At 36.7% G+C, this 19,267-nt stretch overlaps 1 protein-coding gene across 4 annotated transcripts in view; it reads right to left on the reverse strand.

Annotated features, from left to right (window-relative positions):
• The window catches only part of DACH1 (dachshund family transcription factor 1), a 485,618-nt gene extending 466,783 nt beyond the window's left edge, over positions 1–18,835 (reverse strand). The window contains exon 1 of one of the 4 annotated variants that reach the window (XM_007501431.3): positions 17,232–18,835. In XM_007501431.3, the coding sequence (XP_007501493.1) occupies positions 17,232–18,157 (926 nt within the window). In that variant the 5' untranslated portion in view covers positions 18,158–18,835. The remainder of the gene's footprint in view (positions 1–17,231) is intronic. The other 3 variants (XM_007501432.3, XM_007501433.3, XM_007501434.3) reach the window with 3 other exon arrangements.
• Positions 18,836–19,267: the final 432 nt, after the last annotated feature.

The raw sequence follows: 19,267 nt of genomic DNA on the forward strand, positions 1-19,267 counted from the left end.
ATACTCTATGAATTTTAATCACTCCAAACTTCTTGGTCCTGATAGAGAATCTGCTACCTTTATTTCCCCTCCCCAATGACAAAGGAATGACAAAGTATGACAAAGACTTGGCATACCACCTCTTAAAATATTAGATGTGTCAGAGTGCTTACAGAATTAAAATCCTAGTTTTAAGAGAAAGAAATTACATATATCATTTACAAAAATAACCAGCACAACATTCATTCATGGACCAAAGTTTGCAAATACCATCTTTCTTAACACGACTCAGGTATTCTGGCAAAAGAAGGCTTCACAATGTGGGGAGTTGCCTAATGTACCTGAAGCCCACCTTTTATTGAAAAGTTTCAACAAGTCAAGCCTAAATATGATTGTGTAGAAAGTCTGAATCACAAAAGAGTGTATGCTTTTCATAACTTTCCGGAAATGGTCAACAGTATCATCTGAATCTCCTTTAAAAAAGTCAAATCATCATCTACAATCATGACCTGTAACTAAGATGCATAAGTAGAACAAAAGAGAAGATCAAAGTTCACTACTTACAAGCAGAATCCTAGGAGATCTAAAGTCTAATCTATAAAGGCAGGATAGAACCATTAGGTAAAAATTTTGTGAAAAAAACTGACCACCCACAGAAACACGTATGAGCACACTCACACACAGTCCATGTGCGTACACACACACACACACACCCCTACTAAATCGTACTGTCAGCACCCCTTATCAGGCCTTCACTCTTGGCCATCCATGCTTTTAATTATCCTGTGCTATTAATAAAACTGTATTGAGAGCAAGTAATGTCACCTGATTTAGAATTTTATTTCTAAATAAAGTAAAAATTAGACATAGCCTGAATTGTTGTTTGGACAATTAACCAGAAAAATAAAACAAGATAAAGCAAGCCTTTTAAAGACTAATCTTTTAAGGTTATTTTAAGTGCATTTTTATCAATATCACCGAATTTGGAAGCAAATTCTGTTCTTTAAATAAAACCTTATCCATGTACACTGTGGTAAAATTGAATGTAATAGACTTCTCTACTAGCAGCAATGCAATGATCCAGAACTATTCAGGGGGACTTAGGAGAAAGAACACTATCCACATCCAGAGGAAGAAGTGTGGGAAAAGAAACACAGTAGAAAAACAACTGCTTGATCACATGTGTCGAGGGGGCTATGACTGGGGATGTAGACTCTAAACAATCACCCCAGTACAAATATCAATAATATGGAAATGGGTCTTGATCAATGATACATGTTAAACCCAGTGGAATTGTGTGTCAGATACAGGAGGGAGTTGGGGGGAGGGAGGGAAAGAACATGAGTCTTGTAACCATGGAAAAATATTCTAAATCATCTAATGAAATAAAATTTTCAAAAAAAACAACCTTATCCATGTTTGTAATAGGAGATTTCAGAGAACATTTTCTTTTCCTTTTATCAATTGTATTTCCTTGGCACCATTTTCTAAATACAATAAGACACTCCAGGGAAAATGTTATGCTGGTGCAAAGCGACTTGACTGCTTGTTAGAATCATTCAGTCTTTGGACTTCCGAATCACAATGCACTCACAGCCTAGCCCATCTCAGCATGGCTCTTGCCATATCCCATCTTACTGTTTTACCAGGATCTCTGCACTTTTACCTTCTCAATAGTCACTAAATGCTTCAGGACTGATGGGCGTAACACCAGTGACATCCCAGTTTATAGAATGTATTCCTATTAGGAAACACTTACTGCTACTATAAAAAGAATCCTCATTTATCCTCAAACTTGAGACCACTGGGGATGAATATTTTAGATGGAAAATCAAAACGTTTTTGAATGTTGTCTTGTGTAATTTTGTTCTAAAGTGGTTATGTAGTCTTAACAATTCTCAGCGGGCCTCCGTATTGGTTGCAAACAGTGAGCATCCAGTTGATGTTAAACCCCACATTTGCATGGTGAAACTGCCAACCAGTTTGTTCCTTCAAACATTCCTGGAATATGTCTGGCCAATAGGAGTGGGTCGAAACTCTTCTCTAATCACTGTTGAAATCATTGATAGTGCTGTCTGTCCACACTATGACAGACAAAAGCTGAAATGTATTAAACATAGCAATCCATCATCCTGCAGATGGGAAGCAGGAGCCAGCAGAGTTCAGAGGGAGTGACTACCCGCTGCTTAACAATGGCTGAAGTACTGACAGTTCAGTACTCTTCATAACTACTTACAACCACCCTTCCTTCGAAGATGAATGAGTGTAATAAATGAGGGAGAAAACCTGCTGAGGACCTCAAATTTGAACACTGCTTATTTTCAAATGTAGTGTTTCCTAACCACCACCGCCAACCCCCCCCCCAAAAAAAAATTCAATTGTTTAAAATGGACACAGGTTTTAAAAGGTCTGTGTTTAATTGCTTGACAAATAAAAGGCAGACTCGGGGGAAAGTATGTCCGTTAGGAAAATGGTAGGAAAAACTGTGTTTCCAGACTCGAGTAGGGAGATGTTCTAGAAAGACAGCTCTGAACTAAAAAGCTAACACCAAATCCACTCAGTAAAAACAGTACTTGCCTAATTAAGAATTAATTTATGTTGTCTAAAGGAACTTGGAATTTGGAATGCTTGAAGACTGACGAGGTATGTAATTTTTAAAATCACTACTGAATGGAAAGGAACTATTATTTGCTAAAATTAAATCCATTTTGGAGGGTTGTTTCTCACAGGAACACATGAGTCAGAATATAGCCAAAGGAAAAACTGCAACTGCTAACACCACATTAACAAAGTATAAAAGAGAAAGACAGTTTTCTTAGGATTTCAGCCTTGTCATTTCCAATTTTCTGCTCCTTGGACATGCTTGTATTCAAATTCTGGAACATCTATTCAGCATATCAATCCTAATTAGACAATCTGGGTCTGGAAAGGATGAGAGCTGGGTCATTTGCATAATTTAATCATAAATACTCAGTGATACATATTTCCAAATGCATTTGTACAATTATCTTTTCATCCTTGGGGCAATGGTATTAATATGATTAGGCAATATTTCTGGAAAAAACAGACAAGTATGCACTCTTTTTAACTGCAGCTTAGGGCGATATGAAAAATTAATTAATTTCTGAAGAAAATCAATTTCTGTACGTGACCACATTAGACATTGCTAAACCAAGACACAGAATCCTCTCTCAATCAGGACATTTTATCAGGCCCTTCTAAACTCGGATTGTTATATGAACATTTCAATAAAAAATCATGGAATATTCAAGAAGCCCCTTAAAATTGGGATGGTGCTATTTCCTGGGAGCTTCCTTACATCATTTTTTTTAAGTGTGAGCCATTAGGTTTTATTTTAAAGCAGTGTTGTTTGACCAGTCAATCAGAAACCTTAGCATTTGGTGTGAACTCATCTTGTGTGATCTTTTATTAATGTACATTAACCAATTTCAAGGACAACAGGATAAGGTTACTGTTGAAATCCTTACTAAAGAAATGGAATTGAATTCATCTAAAATAATTTCCATTCACATAGGATTGTTTGTTTGTTATTATGAATTTGCAGAAAAAAATATTTTTTCAAAAGAACTACTCTCATTAGAAAAATATTGTGACATCCATGGTACACAGTAAGAACCCAGATGGCTAATCTTATTTTTTAAAAAGAATACTACTTTGTATGTTAATTGGTGCAAAAAGAAGAAGTCACATTTGTGGTTTTAAATGTACCATCCTTTTTCTTCTCAATCAACAGAAAAAGTAGAAATTACTGCATGCAAATGTTCAATATTCATTTAATTTGCATAAAGGTGCTTGAACAAATTTTTGATTCTAACAAGCTCATTTTTCATGCGTTTTGTCTTTCATCCTAATCTAGCATCTGTCATTCCTTTTTGAAGTTATTATCGGCCCAATTCCCTCTTGGACATGGTTGCTGGGTGACCGGTATCTTAGCACCCACTTTGACAGGAACAGATGTGAATCTGATCAAGAGATTTCCCAGGAGTACCTGAAATCACAAACAACTTTTGTGAAAAACAAACAGCATCCCTGTCATGGGCCCTCACTTAACCCCCTCCCAAAAAGAAAAGGGGGGAAAAAGTTAGTGCATAATGACTCTAGGTCAATTAGAAAATCTACTATGCTATATATTTTTTGTAAACTCAAAAGGGAAAACTGAACTAAAATACTTCAAAATTATTGAGGTTGGTGATTTTATAGCCTAAAAAAGTGAGGCTTTATTCTAACTTCACAGAAAAATCTCTCAAAACTATTTTTGTTTCATACTTCATATCCACTTCAGTTCTTGCAAAGTATTTTTCATATTTTTTTCTGAAAAAGAGCATTATTGCAAGCATATTTTAAAAATGAGCCAGTAATAAAGATTGTTTTGGCTACAGTTTAATACTGATACCTAAGAATTACTTTTATAGGAGAAATTAGAATGGCATACATTAATCTCTCCTTTCATTCATTTTTTTCATATTTCTTTACTAGAACTTAAAAAGGTAAGTTGAATATTATCCTTTCACCTATCTTTTTGGTTCACATACTTATACTATCAATCATCACAGGTTCGTGGATATAAAGCTGGAAATGACAAAAAAACAGATAGTTCAACTTTCTCATTTTACAGATGAGAACACTGAGAGCCACAGTAATGAGAAGACTTGTCCAAGATAGAATAGATAGACAGATTGAGGATTAAAATTCAGGTCCTCTAGCACTAAATCAGCCCTCTTTCCACTGAACTACTGGACTACATAAAAGAAATAAAACTGTAGTTATTGCTTGAGATAAAAAGGAACCACTAACTGGACTGAATATATAAATCACCAACTTCAGGCAGTGAGGTCATCTCCCCTTCCTCTATTCATAATTAAAGAAGGACCTGTCACGTGACTATTTTCAAAATTCTTACTACAGACAGTAAAATGCAAACACATAACCCAGCAAATATCCAGTTAAGTCAAATAGGTATTTAAAAATAATTGATATAATTGATCGATAATTGATCACATATTTCAATCTTAGTCAAGATAGTTGAAGTTATGTAGACACACCAACAAAGTCTATTTATAACTAAAATAGTTTTGGCTACAGAGAAAATGAGAAAAAATAACAGAAATATTTTTTTTAAATGTATGCTTATGACTTTTGAATCTCCTAAGGAACATAGCATAACTTTCTAGTTCCTTCACATGAAATTGTAAATGTTCTTTATAAGCCTAGAAGTTATTTCTTCCAAGGGAAATACTTTAATAATTCTCTTTGATCTGTTCTTGTGAGGAAATAAAAGACAATGATTAATTAAATCTAGTGTTGAAGAAGTTAAACAATTGAGAAGTGAATGGTCCTTCAAATTTTGAATTTGTTTTAATTAAGAAAAGAATCATTCTTTACTTTTAGCCCCAAATATCTACTCCCAGAACTTTTCATGTGCTATTAGTAATATGCCTGTGGCTTTAAGAAAAGAAAGAAAGCCTGGAAGGATTGAACCCCATCCTCTCTCCTCAAGGTCCTCCATTTAAGAGCTGTCAGAAGAGAAGGGCTTTCGCTTCCCTGTCCCTTTACCTGAGGGCATAATCAACTTCCCATGTACCAAAGACTTCTGAACATAGTGGCCTTCTAATAAAAACCTTGGGAAAAAACCACACTAACATAGGTCTAATGTCTTCCTTATTTTATTATAACATATTTACCATGGCTTTTCCAAGACAGAGCTAGTTTACTACATGAATTTAGGTAGGATTGAAAAAAAATGTGATCAATCCAATCTCATGACTACATTAACTACACACATTAAGTAGCAGGACCTGAATTTCTGATATTCCACTATTTGGTTACATGACAGAAACTATATCTGTTCAGATTCATTAGGCTAGTAAGATTTGATTGGAATCTTACAGAGATATCCTTATTCTAAATTTAAAATAAAAAGGAGAACTACTTAAAATAAGATAGTAGTTTCCATTTCAGATAAGAAGAATCTTATGTGGTTTTAAATGAATGACATAAATATGAATTAATTATTCCCATACTCAATTAAGTACACTAAATCTTTCTTTCTCCTAAAACCAATTGTGTCTTTGGATTTCAATCACATTAAAAAAAAACAACCTCTCAATGTCATGCTACAAAAAAGAAAATCAACATCACTACAAAATAAAAAGGGTACTGGTAACAGAACTGAAGGTTATTCATGAATAATATAAAAAAAATTTCCTAAATCTATCCACTTGCTAAATTTAGTAGCCAAACAGGTGTTAAGGGGAAGAAAAATCAAATTTGACCCATAAGTCTCCAATATTAAGGTTTGAATTGGGATCAGTTCATTCCTTTCCCATGGGGTAACTTGTATAAATGTAATTCTATGGTTTCATAAAAGCAGGTCAAGTTTCTATCCCTGGGGGTCTGGGCAATTTGAAGCATGGAAGCACTCTTCCTGGTTACAAGTTCAAATCTGCATGCATCTTTGATGGAGTGAAAAAAATTAACTGAACAGAAGATGCATATTCATCTTTGATTATAATATGCACTTGTCAGAGAATTCTCAAACACTGAAGAATAAAAGCATCAGAGCTCACAAAACAAAACAAAAAAAAAAAACTAACTCATTCTCCATCTATCTTTCATTTCCTTGTAAAATAAAGACATCTCCTTATAGCATTATACATCTTTATTTTCCCTTCAGTGTATACAAAATTGGTGGTGACCTAATCAGCAGATGCCATTAATCTTTTAATGTTTGTTGTTTTCAGTTTTAAAATTCCACATAGGGTAGGGTGATGTATTTCCTCCCCCCCCATAGGCAGTTACTATGTTATGAGAGTCTTTTTACCTGTAATCAATAAATGCCTGAACTTTCACCAAAGATGCAAACACTTGAGGAATGCTTTAGAAAAATTAATAAAGTAATTGATTTCAATTTAAGTCACCCACTATCAGGTGTTTTCAAAGACAATTACAATCCACTGTATAAAGTGGTAATATATCTCACCTTACTTGCACCTACAGATTTAACCCCTTACCTTCATCCCTTACTCATCTCATTGATGGCAAAGTTTCAACAGAGTGGTTATCTATAGGACTAGGGAATTGTTTTCCTATCATCTTTATATAACTATTTAAAAAGCCATTCTTTTTTATGAAGCACAGGAAATCCTGAAAATAATTATTATGAATATAAAAAAGAAAGAGGGGTGAGGGTGGGAGATGGCATTATCATTATCAACAGTGGATCCCATATGATTATACTCTAGGGCTATATAATATGTGTACATAGCACAAAATTATTTTCAATTATAATGTAATTTTGCATTGAAAATTAAAGACACATTTTGGTGATTATAAAAGCAGGAGTCTAATGAAAAGTAAGCTGACTTATCAGCTATTCATTTTTACTGTATATGAAACAAGTTTGAAAAATCAGTTAAGGTTAAATTACCCCCTCTTTATCTAAACTTAATCTAACAATATCAAGAAAGGACAGAGAAGTGATATTAAATGAAAAGATATTTTATTAACAATTAACATAGTTCATCATTTGAACTTTCTTCTATTTTTAGATAGTATAGCATGGAAAAACTTTAGAAGAAAAAGGAAAGCCAACTGTATCAGCAGCTTATCAGCCTACAATGCCTATTGATTGAATATGATGTCCAAAAGGTGTTATAGATTCTTCACCACTGCTGTGATGTGTTTTGAGCTTTGAAATTCTAAAAGGTAAGATTGCCAATTGTGATTCGAATAACAGAATGTATATGAACAGCTGATTTGTAAAATGTATCTTAACATAAAAGTATCTTGCTGAAATCAGTTTAACTCTGTTACCATTCACATGGCACTTGTAAGTTTGTATATTACTAGTGAAAAGAGTTAAATTTCACACTTCAATACTGCCCAATTTACAGGCACAAACAGACCATGAAATTTATACACAGCTTAAATTGACCAAAACACATAGAATGCATTTGTCTATGTATGTGTCCACCTTCATCTAGTTAGAGAGACACACGTATATGTAGAATATGCCATACATGTATATGGTTCACAAGGCTATTTGTCTTATTGCACTGAAAACAGAGCCTGGCATAAAGAAGATAGATATGGGTGTACTTCTTACCCTGCCACATAGTAAGTGTCAAGCAAGTGACCTAATCCCTTAGTGTTCAAAATGACTAAGTTTCTGATGACTTTGTCAGGCTACATTGGTGAAAGGAGTGTCCATACCATGAGTTACCCACAATGGAGAAATCACTTTTCCAGAACCCTCCAGCTCCATTACACTGAGTGTGTGATATAGAAGTATGAATACGTCCAGAGACAAAGTTGTTTCTTATATCCTGGGCTCTGGGTTAACAGTTAGCCATAAGGCTGGACCTTGAAGGAGTTAAAATGAGAACACAAGGACTTCATTCTATGACTTTTTGAGGCTTCTAAGAAGGAAAAAGTAAAAAAAAAACATAATGCTCATTCTAAATCAATTCTTAACATTATTTCTGCCACCAATAATAATAATTGGACTACAAGATATATTTTCCATCTTGCTGGTCCTGCATGTCTTGTCTGTTCAGTGTAATTTAAACAGGAACATGAAGGGTGATGTCAGGGCTAAGAATTTAAATAGCAACATTTGACCACTTATAGATTAACATGGTCACAGTATCACTGAACCACTGATGATCCCTTTATATTCTGTGAGGTCCATACATCTCCTAGAATAAGATATATGAATGGCTGGGCATAAGAATAGCATGCTAATAATATTTGATTTTCTATTGCCTGGATTTTAAGGCACTAAGCAATAGCTGCTCATCTGTAGCAACAAGTCCTATTGCCAAGAATTAATCTAGAGAACAGGTTTAAATTACAAGCAAAAGAAAGGAATAATAGACACAGTGTTTAGACTTTTGATGATGAGTACAGGATGCATTTTTATATTTGAGTTGATTTACCTTCTATAAACATAATCATGTAACCAAAGTTTTATGTATGTCTATGAAAGATGCTAACCTATTATAAATTAAATAAATGGGAGTTGTGGATAGGAAGTGAGCAGTAAATAAAATTTATTAAGCAATATTTCAACATTTTCTGTGTTATATTTCACCTTTATTTGAAAGTTGACTGCATTCTAGAAATTTTGGGGGAAACATTCATTACCTTTGTTCATTCACTTAAGACCTGACTTTATGATACAACTGTTCATGATATATATTTCATTATATTTTTAAGCAAATATGACATTTTTGCTATACACGTTCTTTTCTAGTTGATGCTATTTTTGTTCCTGAAAGGAAAAAAAAACGCTGCCTTAACAGTGGAACAGCCAAATTATTACAGTGTTTGACACTACATCAAATCAAGATTAAGATCCATTGGGTATCATGTTATATGATGTCTCTTCATTACTCTCACTAAGATCTATTTTATGTAATGAACTAAGTATAAATTATTCTTTCCAAGAAAAAGTAGAAATTAAACACTACTATACAAACACAAACCATGGAATATAAAACATATTCTAAAATTTCTCATTTGTACATAAACATATCAATATTTCTAGACGTCTGAGATACATCGTATCTAATCATTGCCAGATTTTTGTAACTATTCTAACACATACAGTAGATGATATTTATTCTATGCTGTACCACTACATTGTTTTTTTAACTTTGTGCAAAGAAATATGTTTTAGTCACTAATATCTTGTGTTTATCCTTTCTGGGCAGTTTTTTAAATCATATTTTAACAGTTACAGTTGCAACAAATGTCTTCTTTTGGCATGCCTCTCCAAACTTTTTTTTCCTTTGTTTTTGTTTTTGTTTTTTAAGTAGCAAGTAATCAGATGCTTTTGGCCACTTCATAGGCAAACATGCTAAGGAATGGTGAGCAAACTAACTGCATATTGTGTAGGTCTCAGCTTAATCAGTTGTCTTTCAAGAACTTTTCTTCTATTCAAATACATTTAAACATGCAGAGGAAACCTAGCTTGACAGCATAGTTCAACTCCAAGCCAATTTGGATCAGAAAAGAAAACTGCCACACAGTTGGCAGAATTCAGCAATTTGGCTAATTTAGAGAACAATTTAGAAAGGTCTAAAGATGAATAAAAATTTGTGATTGAAACACCCTCTTATCTTCACATTGAGTAAACTCCTGGTTAGAGTGGAGTGGCATACCAGGAAATTATCAGTGCACCTGCTCTAAAATCCTTGATTGGAGATCAATGCATGATTTTAGTCACTCTCTGTACACATCGTGTAACATATTTTTTTAAATGAAACACTTTTCTGCCACTAGCTTCAATCAATTTTATTTATGTATCAGAGGTCCATGTTGTGCTCCAGATATAACTAAATATAGGTTCCAGGACATCTTTTTTAGCAAACTTTTTAGAAAAAGTTTGGTCAGGTTTCTAGCTTTTTGAATGACAAAATTGAACTTTTTTTTCTAATTATGGGCATATTTACTTATGCTGTTCATCATTTAACAATGGAAAACATTAATATTTTCAAACTTCTCTGATTCCATCTAAGAGTAACCACAGTTAACCATGAAAATGAAGAATAAGTAATTTTATTTTCTTGGCTAATTTTCTTTGAAAAATGAACTTGCAAGTAAGAGAATGTCACACTTTATCTTATGCTCTTAATATAAAAACAAACAATTATTGTATACTCACTTGGGAACTACAGTGGATTTAAAAAAACAAAGTATCATTTTTATTTAAAATTCATAATTGAGGAGAGCAATGTATTTCATCAGTGAAATGGAGCACAAGAAGTTTACTGCTGACACTGGAAACTTTCTGTATCAAACACCTCTATCCAGACAAGATAATGAATATCTTTTATTCATAAAATCTATATTGAAAAGCTCATGTCTGAGTGCTTCAGTATGAGTACAGTGTATTTCTTCCTTGATTCAAGGCATTTTGTTTTATTTTTATTTATAAAATTCAAATCATTATTCAAAGTTTTAAATTTCCCTTCTTGTTGCCAATAATAGTTTTTAAAAATAAAAGTTAAAAAAATTAAATTCCTATATCACTCACATTCTAAAAAATAAGCAAATATGAGTTCATTATCTCCTTTGACTTGCATCTCTAAAATATTTATATTAATGCATTTAGGCATGTAGTGTGGGTGTTCTAGTTTCAAATTAACTGAGCAGGCGCTTATGTATGTGCTATCTCCATTCTTAGAATAAGAAATATGTAAAGGTCATTCAATATTTAAAAGAAATGCATTTCAAAATATAAACTATATCATGTTTTTAAAATTGTAGATTTCAAATTACCTAATAGTTAACACAGTTACTCTCTCTGATACTCTAATGGGTAAAATATCTGTGGTTAATAGAGCAATAAAAAAATTGCTTCAAATCTGAGCATTCAGCAGTCTAAGTTTTAGCATCTTTAAACCCAAGTTCTAAAAGACTACATATAAAAATACAATCTAGACCTGCGTGAATCTATCTAAAAGACACATGAAGTCCAATTGTTTAAATAGTAATTACAAAGAAACCAAATCACAACCTGCTAGGTTCTCATTTCTTATAGTACTTTATGGTAGTTGTAGTTGTTTTGCTATCAAAAGGCAATTTTAATTATTAATTTACTTGACTGACAAAAGCAATTGAATGGGATAGTTTAGCAAAATAAATGGGAAAGAAAAATATTGTTAAATAATAATCAAATGATCACAAATAACTGCTAAAATAATGACATGAAGCCCATTAAACTAATTTATATATGTAACATAAATTCCAAAAACAAAGCATTAGATTAAAAAAAAAAACAAAGCAAAATATGTTATTCTGGTCACTTGCTTATTGTGATTTGCCAAAAAGAAGAGTAAATTATACCAAAAACCAGCAAAAAGTATAATCGATATAAGATAGAACGATTAAAGGGGTGTGTTAGCTAATAGGTGCTCTCTAACTTCTGAACAAGTTTCACTTAATATAAGACATTAGGCATAAAATACCTGAATATAGCATTTGCCTCCTATCAGCAAGTTCCTCCCTCCTTAAACACACACCCATATTCTAAAAGGTAGTATATGTCCGAGGTAGTTCTTTGTAACATTTGTAACTGCAGAATGTAAAATATTGTTATGGGTAATCAAATGTCATGCTTCAGAGCATTAGCTAATAATCTGTGGAGGTCAGAAAGTAAACCTTCGCCACAACTATGTACAACACTATTACAGGAATAACTAAGAACATTATGTGGGGTAACACCTCCCATTGAACATTCAGGATGGATTATATTGCAGTAGTCAGACTACTGAGTTAGTTGGCTAAATGATTTTATTGAGCAAAGTAAAACCTAGATTAGAATGCTCTCTTTTTGTAGCCACTTTAAAGTGGAACAGTCATAGCTGGTTGAGACCTGCCAATAACAATATCAGTATCAACAACCAAGTATATTAACATCAATCAGGGTCCTGAATCAAGATTAATGGGAAGTAGTTTTGCATAGTCCTAAACTTGGATTTTCTCCCATAATTTACTCAACATATCTTCTAAAGGCGCAATGTGTTAAAAGCTAATAAAATGAAATACTACACTTCACTTCCGTCATCAGTTTAGTGCAATATTCATCAACCCTGGCCCTTTTTTTTCTTTTAGTGAAATCCAAGGAAAAGCTACTTTCTACTCCAACTAGCTTACTTGTGTGTAAACACATTATGGAGTTAAGGGCTGGTTTTATTTTAAAGTTTCTATAAAGAGACACAAGTCTGTGACACAGAAAGCTAATCAAAGAGTAAATCCTAAATAAATACCTGCTGTCTCAGCGGGCCACTTAATTAACGAATGCCAAAAGGTAGTGACTCTCTAAAAAGAGGGAAGCTGAGAGGTAAAGCACATTTTCCCCAGTATCTCAGGTTTTTTTTTCTAAAACAAATACATTCACAAAATATTTTACAAAGAAAAGTTTCCTTAAAGGAATAGTGTATTAGGGAATCTTTCACTCTCTCCTTCATTCACTGAATCCTCTCATAAGACAAAATGATGAAGAGCTATAGTGATACTTCATCTATAGATATAGCACCATACATATGTATCATCTACAGATTTTTAAAAGTGAAAGCCTTAAATGGAAGTGCACACAAATTCAATCTATTCAACTAAGTGAAATCTTTTAGATCAACTTCAATAAGTCCTGTGTTCTAAATATCCTGAATCATAATCTGTTAGGGAAAATGAATTAAATAAACAACAACTCAACATGACCAAGACCCAGGGAAATCAGAATTTCATATGAAAGGGAATAAAGACTTTTATACAACAAAAATACATGTAAAACTCATTCCTGACTCGGATCTACAAATAAGTGACTTACTGATGTCTTACTTTGTTTTTAATGGTTACAAGTTCATTAACTAACCTCCCTTGCAATAGCCAAGTTCATGCACCTAATGTTTAGTTTAATAAATAATTGGAGGAAACTGATCAAGGTCTGCCTTTGTCCTCTGACAACTTCTAAATGTATCATCCTGCATTTTCTATACCCTCTGCTCCCCACCTCTCTTGTGTTGAGATCTTTATGTAAGCTCTGGTTAACCCACAGGTGATTTCTTTTTGATGGCCTCCTTTTCATCTTTTTTTTTTAATGGTAATAAGAAACTGAGTATTTACTTGCCTATTAAGAAGCACTGTACTAGTAGCCAAATCAATCAATGAAACTAATCATATTCTATTCAAACTTTCTTATTAACTTGTGGAATGACTTTGGGTAAGTTAATTAATATAGTAATTCCTTGGTTTCCCCACTTGAACACTAAGAATATCTTTCAGCATATAGCAATAATGACCATATTTGCTTTTATAAAAGACTAAGATCACAGATTGGAAAATATACATTATTTCATTTAATTTGCCCTCTAATACAGACTTTTTTGGATCTCTGTTGTTTCTTCCTTTAAGATTTTTTTTCCTTTTTAGTAAACATAGTGAACAAGGAGCTAGAGAATTAAAATCTAGGTGAATGAAAAAAAGTATTCTTCTACTATAAAGGTACTAAACCACATTTTTTTGGGGGGAAGAGTTATTTTAGTTTTAAACTTAAGACACAAGAAATTGTGCTTACTACTTTCAAAGTATTCTAGAAGAAACACACTGTCATACTGATTTTAAATAATACACTATTGCAGTTCTGGTAGCATATTGTGGCTAAATAGAATGCATTGCAAGCCCCAGCCCTAGAACTCTAAGCTCTATTATCCCTGGTTGAATTAGGAAATCTCAGTTACATGTAGCAAAATATCTTACAAACAAATGTAGACAAAACTTAAATGATGTAGGCATTAATATGAACAAATTTTAGATAAAAGATAAAAAAAATCAAGGAGGAAACCATGACTTCTTAAAATTGAATATAAACTGAAAAACTTGCCTGAACATCACATTTAATTGCAAATTAAAGAATTAAATACCAGGTGACAACAGTATAATCACAGTGATGATAAGATATTTTTGAAATGTTAAGTAGAATTAAAGATGTGCTCTAATGGAATGAATTTGCCTTTTGATTCTGGGGCAGCTATCCTTTAAAGCACACTTAAATCATTCTGATGATCAACTTAACTATCCTTAACCTCTGAAGAAACTCTCAGAATATTTTGACCTAAGGCTTTTTTTTTCCTTTCATGAAGGTTTGACAGTATGACAAAGACTTCAATTCTAAACTCTTACAAAATTTAAGGAAACTAGAAAAATATTTAAGTGAGCAGTTAAATGGCATGTTTATCATTTTATATTATACTGAAAGTGTTTTAACCAGTATTGAATATGAAATTACCTTAAATTTGATATCAGTTTGTGCTATGTGTAATACACATAAAGAACTTAGACTTACTGTTTGTTTACTGAATAGAATTATCCTGAACTTTTGACAATAACATTTACTTTAAAAATATATACCTAAAGAAAATTACAACTTGAATAATCTATTTTTAAACTTTCTTCAAATAAAAATTGTCATTCTTAAACAACCACTTAAGAGTTTTCTAGTCAGACACAAAAATGAAATGTATAGATTCTTGGTAAATATTTCTCTACTGGCCTTTCCTTATTAAATGTTATCCCAGGAAAGTCCTTTCCCTACCCCCAAGGCCCCCACCTCAATCTTTTACTGCCACCTGTTCTTTACACTCACACAGATAAGTTAATAAAACTAATTGAACAAGGAATGTCTTATGAAAACATGAAAGTAACAGTAGAGTGGGTGGGACGGAGCAGGAGATGGGAAATCTTTGATCCTTCATGTTTCTACGGAATCTTTTTTAAATTTACCAGCTTATTCCAGACCTGTATGTTAAAGTCCCAAATAACTAGGGGAAAGAGACTATCTGCCTCCTTGAACAGCACAGGGACATTTCCTAGGTGGCACCCAGCCTCCACAGGGTTCTTGTCTTTTGAGTTTTATTACCACCCTCAAACTAACCAGCCTGCTAAGGTGCAAGTCTGACAGCCTGTTTGAATCTGGTTCTTAACTCCGGATAAGGTAGATCTTCCTTCCTGATCTCTTCCTAAAGTAACTCTTACCTTCACCCCGTCCCCCGTCCCATTGTCCTAATCATCTACTGGAGGGATAGAGCACTCTCTATTCCTGTCTTCACGCTTATTTTCACAGGAAAATTATGCATTTAATTCCCTCATTCTCTTTCAACCTTCCCGTCTCTTTCCAAAACTCTAACTTGCACGTTACACGCTTCCCATTTTGTTCTAAGTTTTGACTTTTGCTCCATTGTTCCTACGGGGCAAAAGATGAGCAAAAGTGGTAGTGGGGGGGGGGGTGTGAATGTGCGTGTGCGTACGTGCGTGTGTGGTGGCAAAGGGTTTGAGGAACAATCCGAGACACTACAATCTCTCAGATCCCTAAAGCTGCCCCTCTCCCGCCCCCTCCCGGTACAATCCTGCCCCTTGGAGCACGCAGGCTTTGTACTGTGAAAGCAGCTCTGGAACTGGACCCGTGGCTAATACATCCCAAGGCAGTCCTTGGTTCTCAGACAAATATTGGGAACGCGACTGCGCCTTCGAGCTTCTCAGTTGGCTTTCCAGTCCAACTCCCGCACCTGCTTATCCACTGAGCCACGGAACTCAGAAAGAGCAGAGACAGACCTGGCTTTTCTGCTCTCTCCAACTCAGTTTAGCCACTGCGTCTCACCCAGCCCAACTTCTCCTGCCTATTCTCATTTGCCCCAGGCCAACAGCTTCACTTTTCTTCCTTTCTTACCATCACTTGCGCGCGCGCGTACACACACACACACACACACACACACACACACACACACACACACACACACACACGTTTCATAATATGGGTCTTCTCTCTTCCCTCCACGTGACGTACTGTAGCTGAATTCACCCTAGAGAAATGGGATACTAGTAGGCAGTTCAATTACTGGACCGATTCTCGGATGCCAAGTCAGTTTACCCCTACTCTTTGAAGTGTTATCCCAGGACGATGTTTCTTTAGTTTCCCCAGTGCAACGGAGTCTTGCTTCTTCCTTTGCATCTCTCACCCTCCAGCCCAAGTGCCTGGCTATGAAACCTGCTTCCTCCAGTTGGATTTAGCATACCCCTATCAGGTCCCTTCCCAAACCTACCCCCAACCTCATCTTATCATCCTCTGGAAACATGCTCCGTAACAAACACAAATCACACTTCCATAAGAATTGCTCTTAGGAGTGCCTGGCTTTGGACAGCCCTTAGCATCGCATGCCTCATCCCTCGCTGTGGGGGGACAGAGGTGGAACATGGTAGATGTCCTCAGGTTTTAACAAACTGGGAGGAAGAAGGGCTGCGTTTAACTGCAAAATTGAATGTTTTTCCAAGATCCTTTATGCACCCACCCCACCCCCCTTCTTCTCAATTCGTCCTTTTCTCCCAAGTCCCTTCACAACCAAAGCACTCCGTCCCGCAGCCCAGTCTTTTAACATTTCCCAGTGAGTAGGGCATGGGACTGGCAGAAGGGAAGAGAAAGAAAAGGCGGAATGTAAGTAGAGGATAGAGTGGGTTATCCAACTTCTCAGGAGAGACGGGAAGAGATTCAGTTCAGGGAGATTTGTCAAGAAAAACCCTGAAAGGAAAGGAAGGATCGTTGATTGCAAGGTTCTGTGGTGCTAGTGAGGCTGCACCAGACTGAATGGCAAGGAGAGAGAGAAAGAGGGGGCGGAGGTAGGTGGAGAGGAGGGAGTTGGGTGTTAGAGGCTTCCCCCCACCCACACCCCCTTTACCTTGCGTTGGTGCAGTCATTGTAGAGTGTCTCGAAATCCTTCCTGGAGATGAGTTTGCAGCGGTTCACCCCGGGCTGGATAGCCCCTAGTCCCCTCAGGATGCGAACCTGTTCCACATTGCACACCACTGGAGTGATCTCCAACCGCTTCAGTTTGGTATAGACAGTGTGCAAGCCCCCGACCAAGTGCTTTAGGAACAGGTCAAAAGCCTGGGGCAGGCAGATAAGCTCGCAGCCCTCCACAGTGAAGGAAGCCACTTTAGCCCCCCTCAGATCCACCATTTTGCACTCATTATTCTGGGGGGTGTTCTCCACTGGGGAAGGGGTCGAGTACACGGGTTTCCCCGGGAGGTTGCCACAGCTGCTGCTGCTGCTGCTGCTGCTACTGCTGCTGCTGCTGCTGCTACTGCTACTGCTGCTACTGCTGCTGCTGCTGCTGCCGCAGCTGGCGGTGCTCACGTTGAGGCTGGGGTTGGAGGTGCCGCCGCCGCCGCCGCTGCCAGTGTTGTTACTGCTGCTGCTGCTGCTGTTGCTGCTGCTGCTGTTGGCGGTGACCAGGCCGGGGTTGCAGTTGCCGCTGCCGCCGCCTCCGTTACTGCTGGTGCAGCCACCACCGCCGCCGCCGCCACCGCCGCCACCGCCGCTGCCTCCTCCTCCTCCGCCGCCGCCGCCGCTGCTGGTGGAGGTGACCGTGGCCGCAGCCGCCGCTGCTGCTGCCGCCGCCGCTGCCGCTGCCGCCGCAGCTGCGATGGGCTCGGGTCGGAAGAGGGTTGGCCCTGAAGACGCCGGGGGACCGATGGAGGGACCTGGAGAGGAGGTCGCCGAGGAGGTGGAGGTGGTGGTACAAGAGGAGGAGGCAGAAGTGGAGATCGGAGGTTGTGGGGGGACCAGCTGGGTCGGAGGGATCAAAGCAGCCGGCACGGCCATGGTGACATATAAGAGGAGAAGGAGATTGGGGGGGAAAAGTTGCCACACACCAGGGGGAGGGGAAGAAAAGGGGGAGAACGAACGAGAGAAAGCAAAATCTCCAGGAAGAAAACAAGGGGGAAGCAGAGAAAAATGGGGGGAAAGAAAGAAAGAAAAAGAAAGAGAAGGAAAAGGGAGAACTAAAGGCAGAGGGGCAAGAGCGAGAGGCAAAAGAGACACGCACAAAAGTGTCCCGTAAGTCGAAATGAGTAGTCCTCTCCGGGGGCTGGGATTGGGGGCTGAATTTTTTAGGGGGGGGGCAGGGAGGGAGTGGGGGAGGGCTGGCTATTGTTTTTTTGGGTCCTGCTCTAGCACAAAGTTAAAGATGAAGGTGAAAAAGAGGAGGTTTGAAGGACTTCGGTTCTCTCTGGCAAGTACATTGATCAAAGATTGAGAGGGGAATGACAGAGAGAAAATGAGCTGAAAAGTGCTGGCTGCTCTCTGGACGAGTTGTTGTTGTCACACGGTGCAGAGGGGAGGAGCTCCGGAAACTTGAAATACCCTTTGAAGCCACAAAAACCTCACTCACTAGTATTAACCCAAATTATCCAACCAGGAACCCGGAGCAAAGAGACTGACTGAACGAGAGATACTGAGAAAGAGAACGAGAGTACGAGAAAGAGAGGGAGGGAGGAGAAAAAGGGTGAGGAGAGAGATTGTGGGAGGGAAAGGGAGGGGGGAGAGAGCGCGACATAGGCGGGGTGTGGGGGGGGCGCAGAAAAAGGAAAGAGAGATCATCATCTTTTCTTTTAATACTACCGTTAGATTACATGTTTCATATTTCATCTCATCCGCGACGACATGTAATTTTCCAAACGCATCTAAGCAATCTCCTGTCAACTTAAAGAGGAACAAAAGCACTTTGAGCAGTTCTTATAGGAATTAGAACGTATTAAATTTTTAAAAAAAGAAAATCAAGTATAAATGAAAAAAAAAACACCTTCCATACATCTTTATGTAGATTTGCTATTAGTTTACTTTGGGGAAAGTTCATATGCAAACCTAAACGTATGATTTCAATTCATTCGTGGTTATTATTATTATTGTTTGGTTATTTGTGTGAGTACTTAA

This window comes from Monodelphis domestica, chromosome 8 (genome assembly GCF_027887165.1).
Source record: "Monodelphis domestica isolate mMonDom1 chromosome 8, mMonDom1.pri, whole genome shotgun sequence".
In the NCBI taxonomy this organism is placed as follows: Eukaryota; Metazoa; Chordata; class Mammalia; order Didelphimorphia; family Didelphidae; genus Monodelphis; species Monodelphis domestica.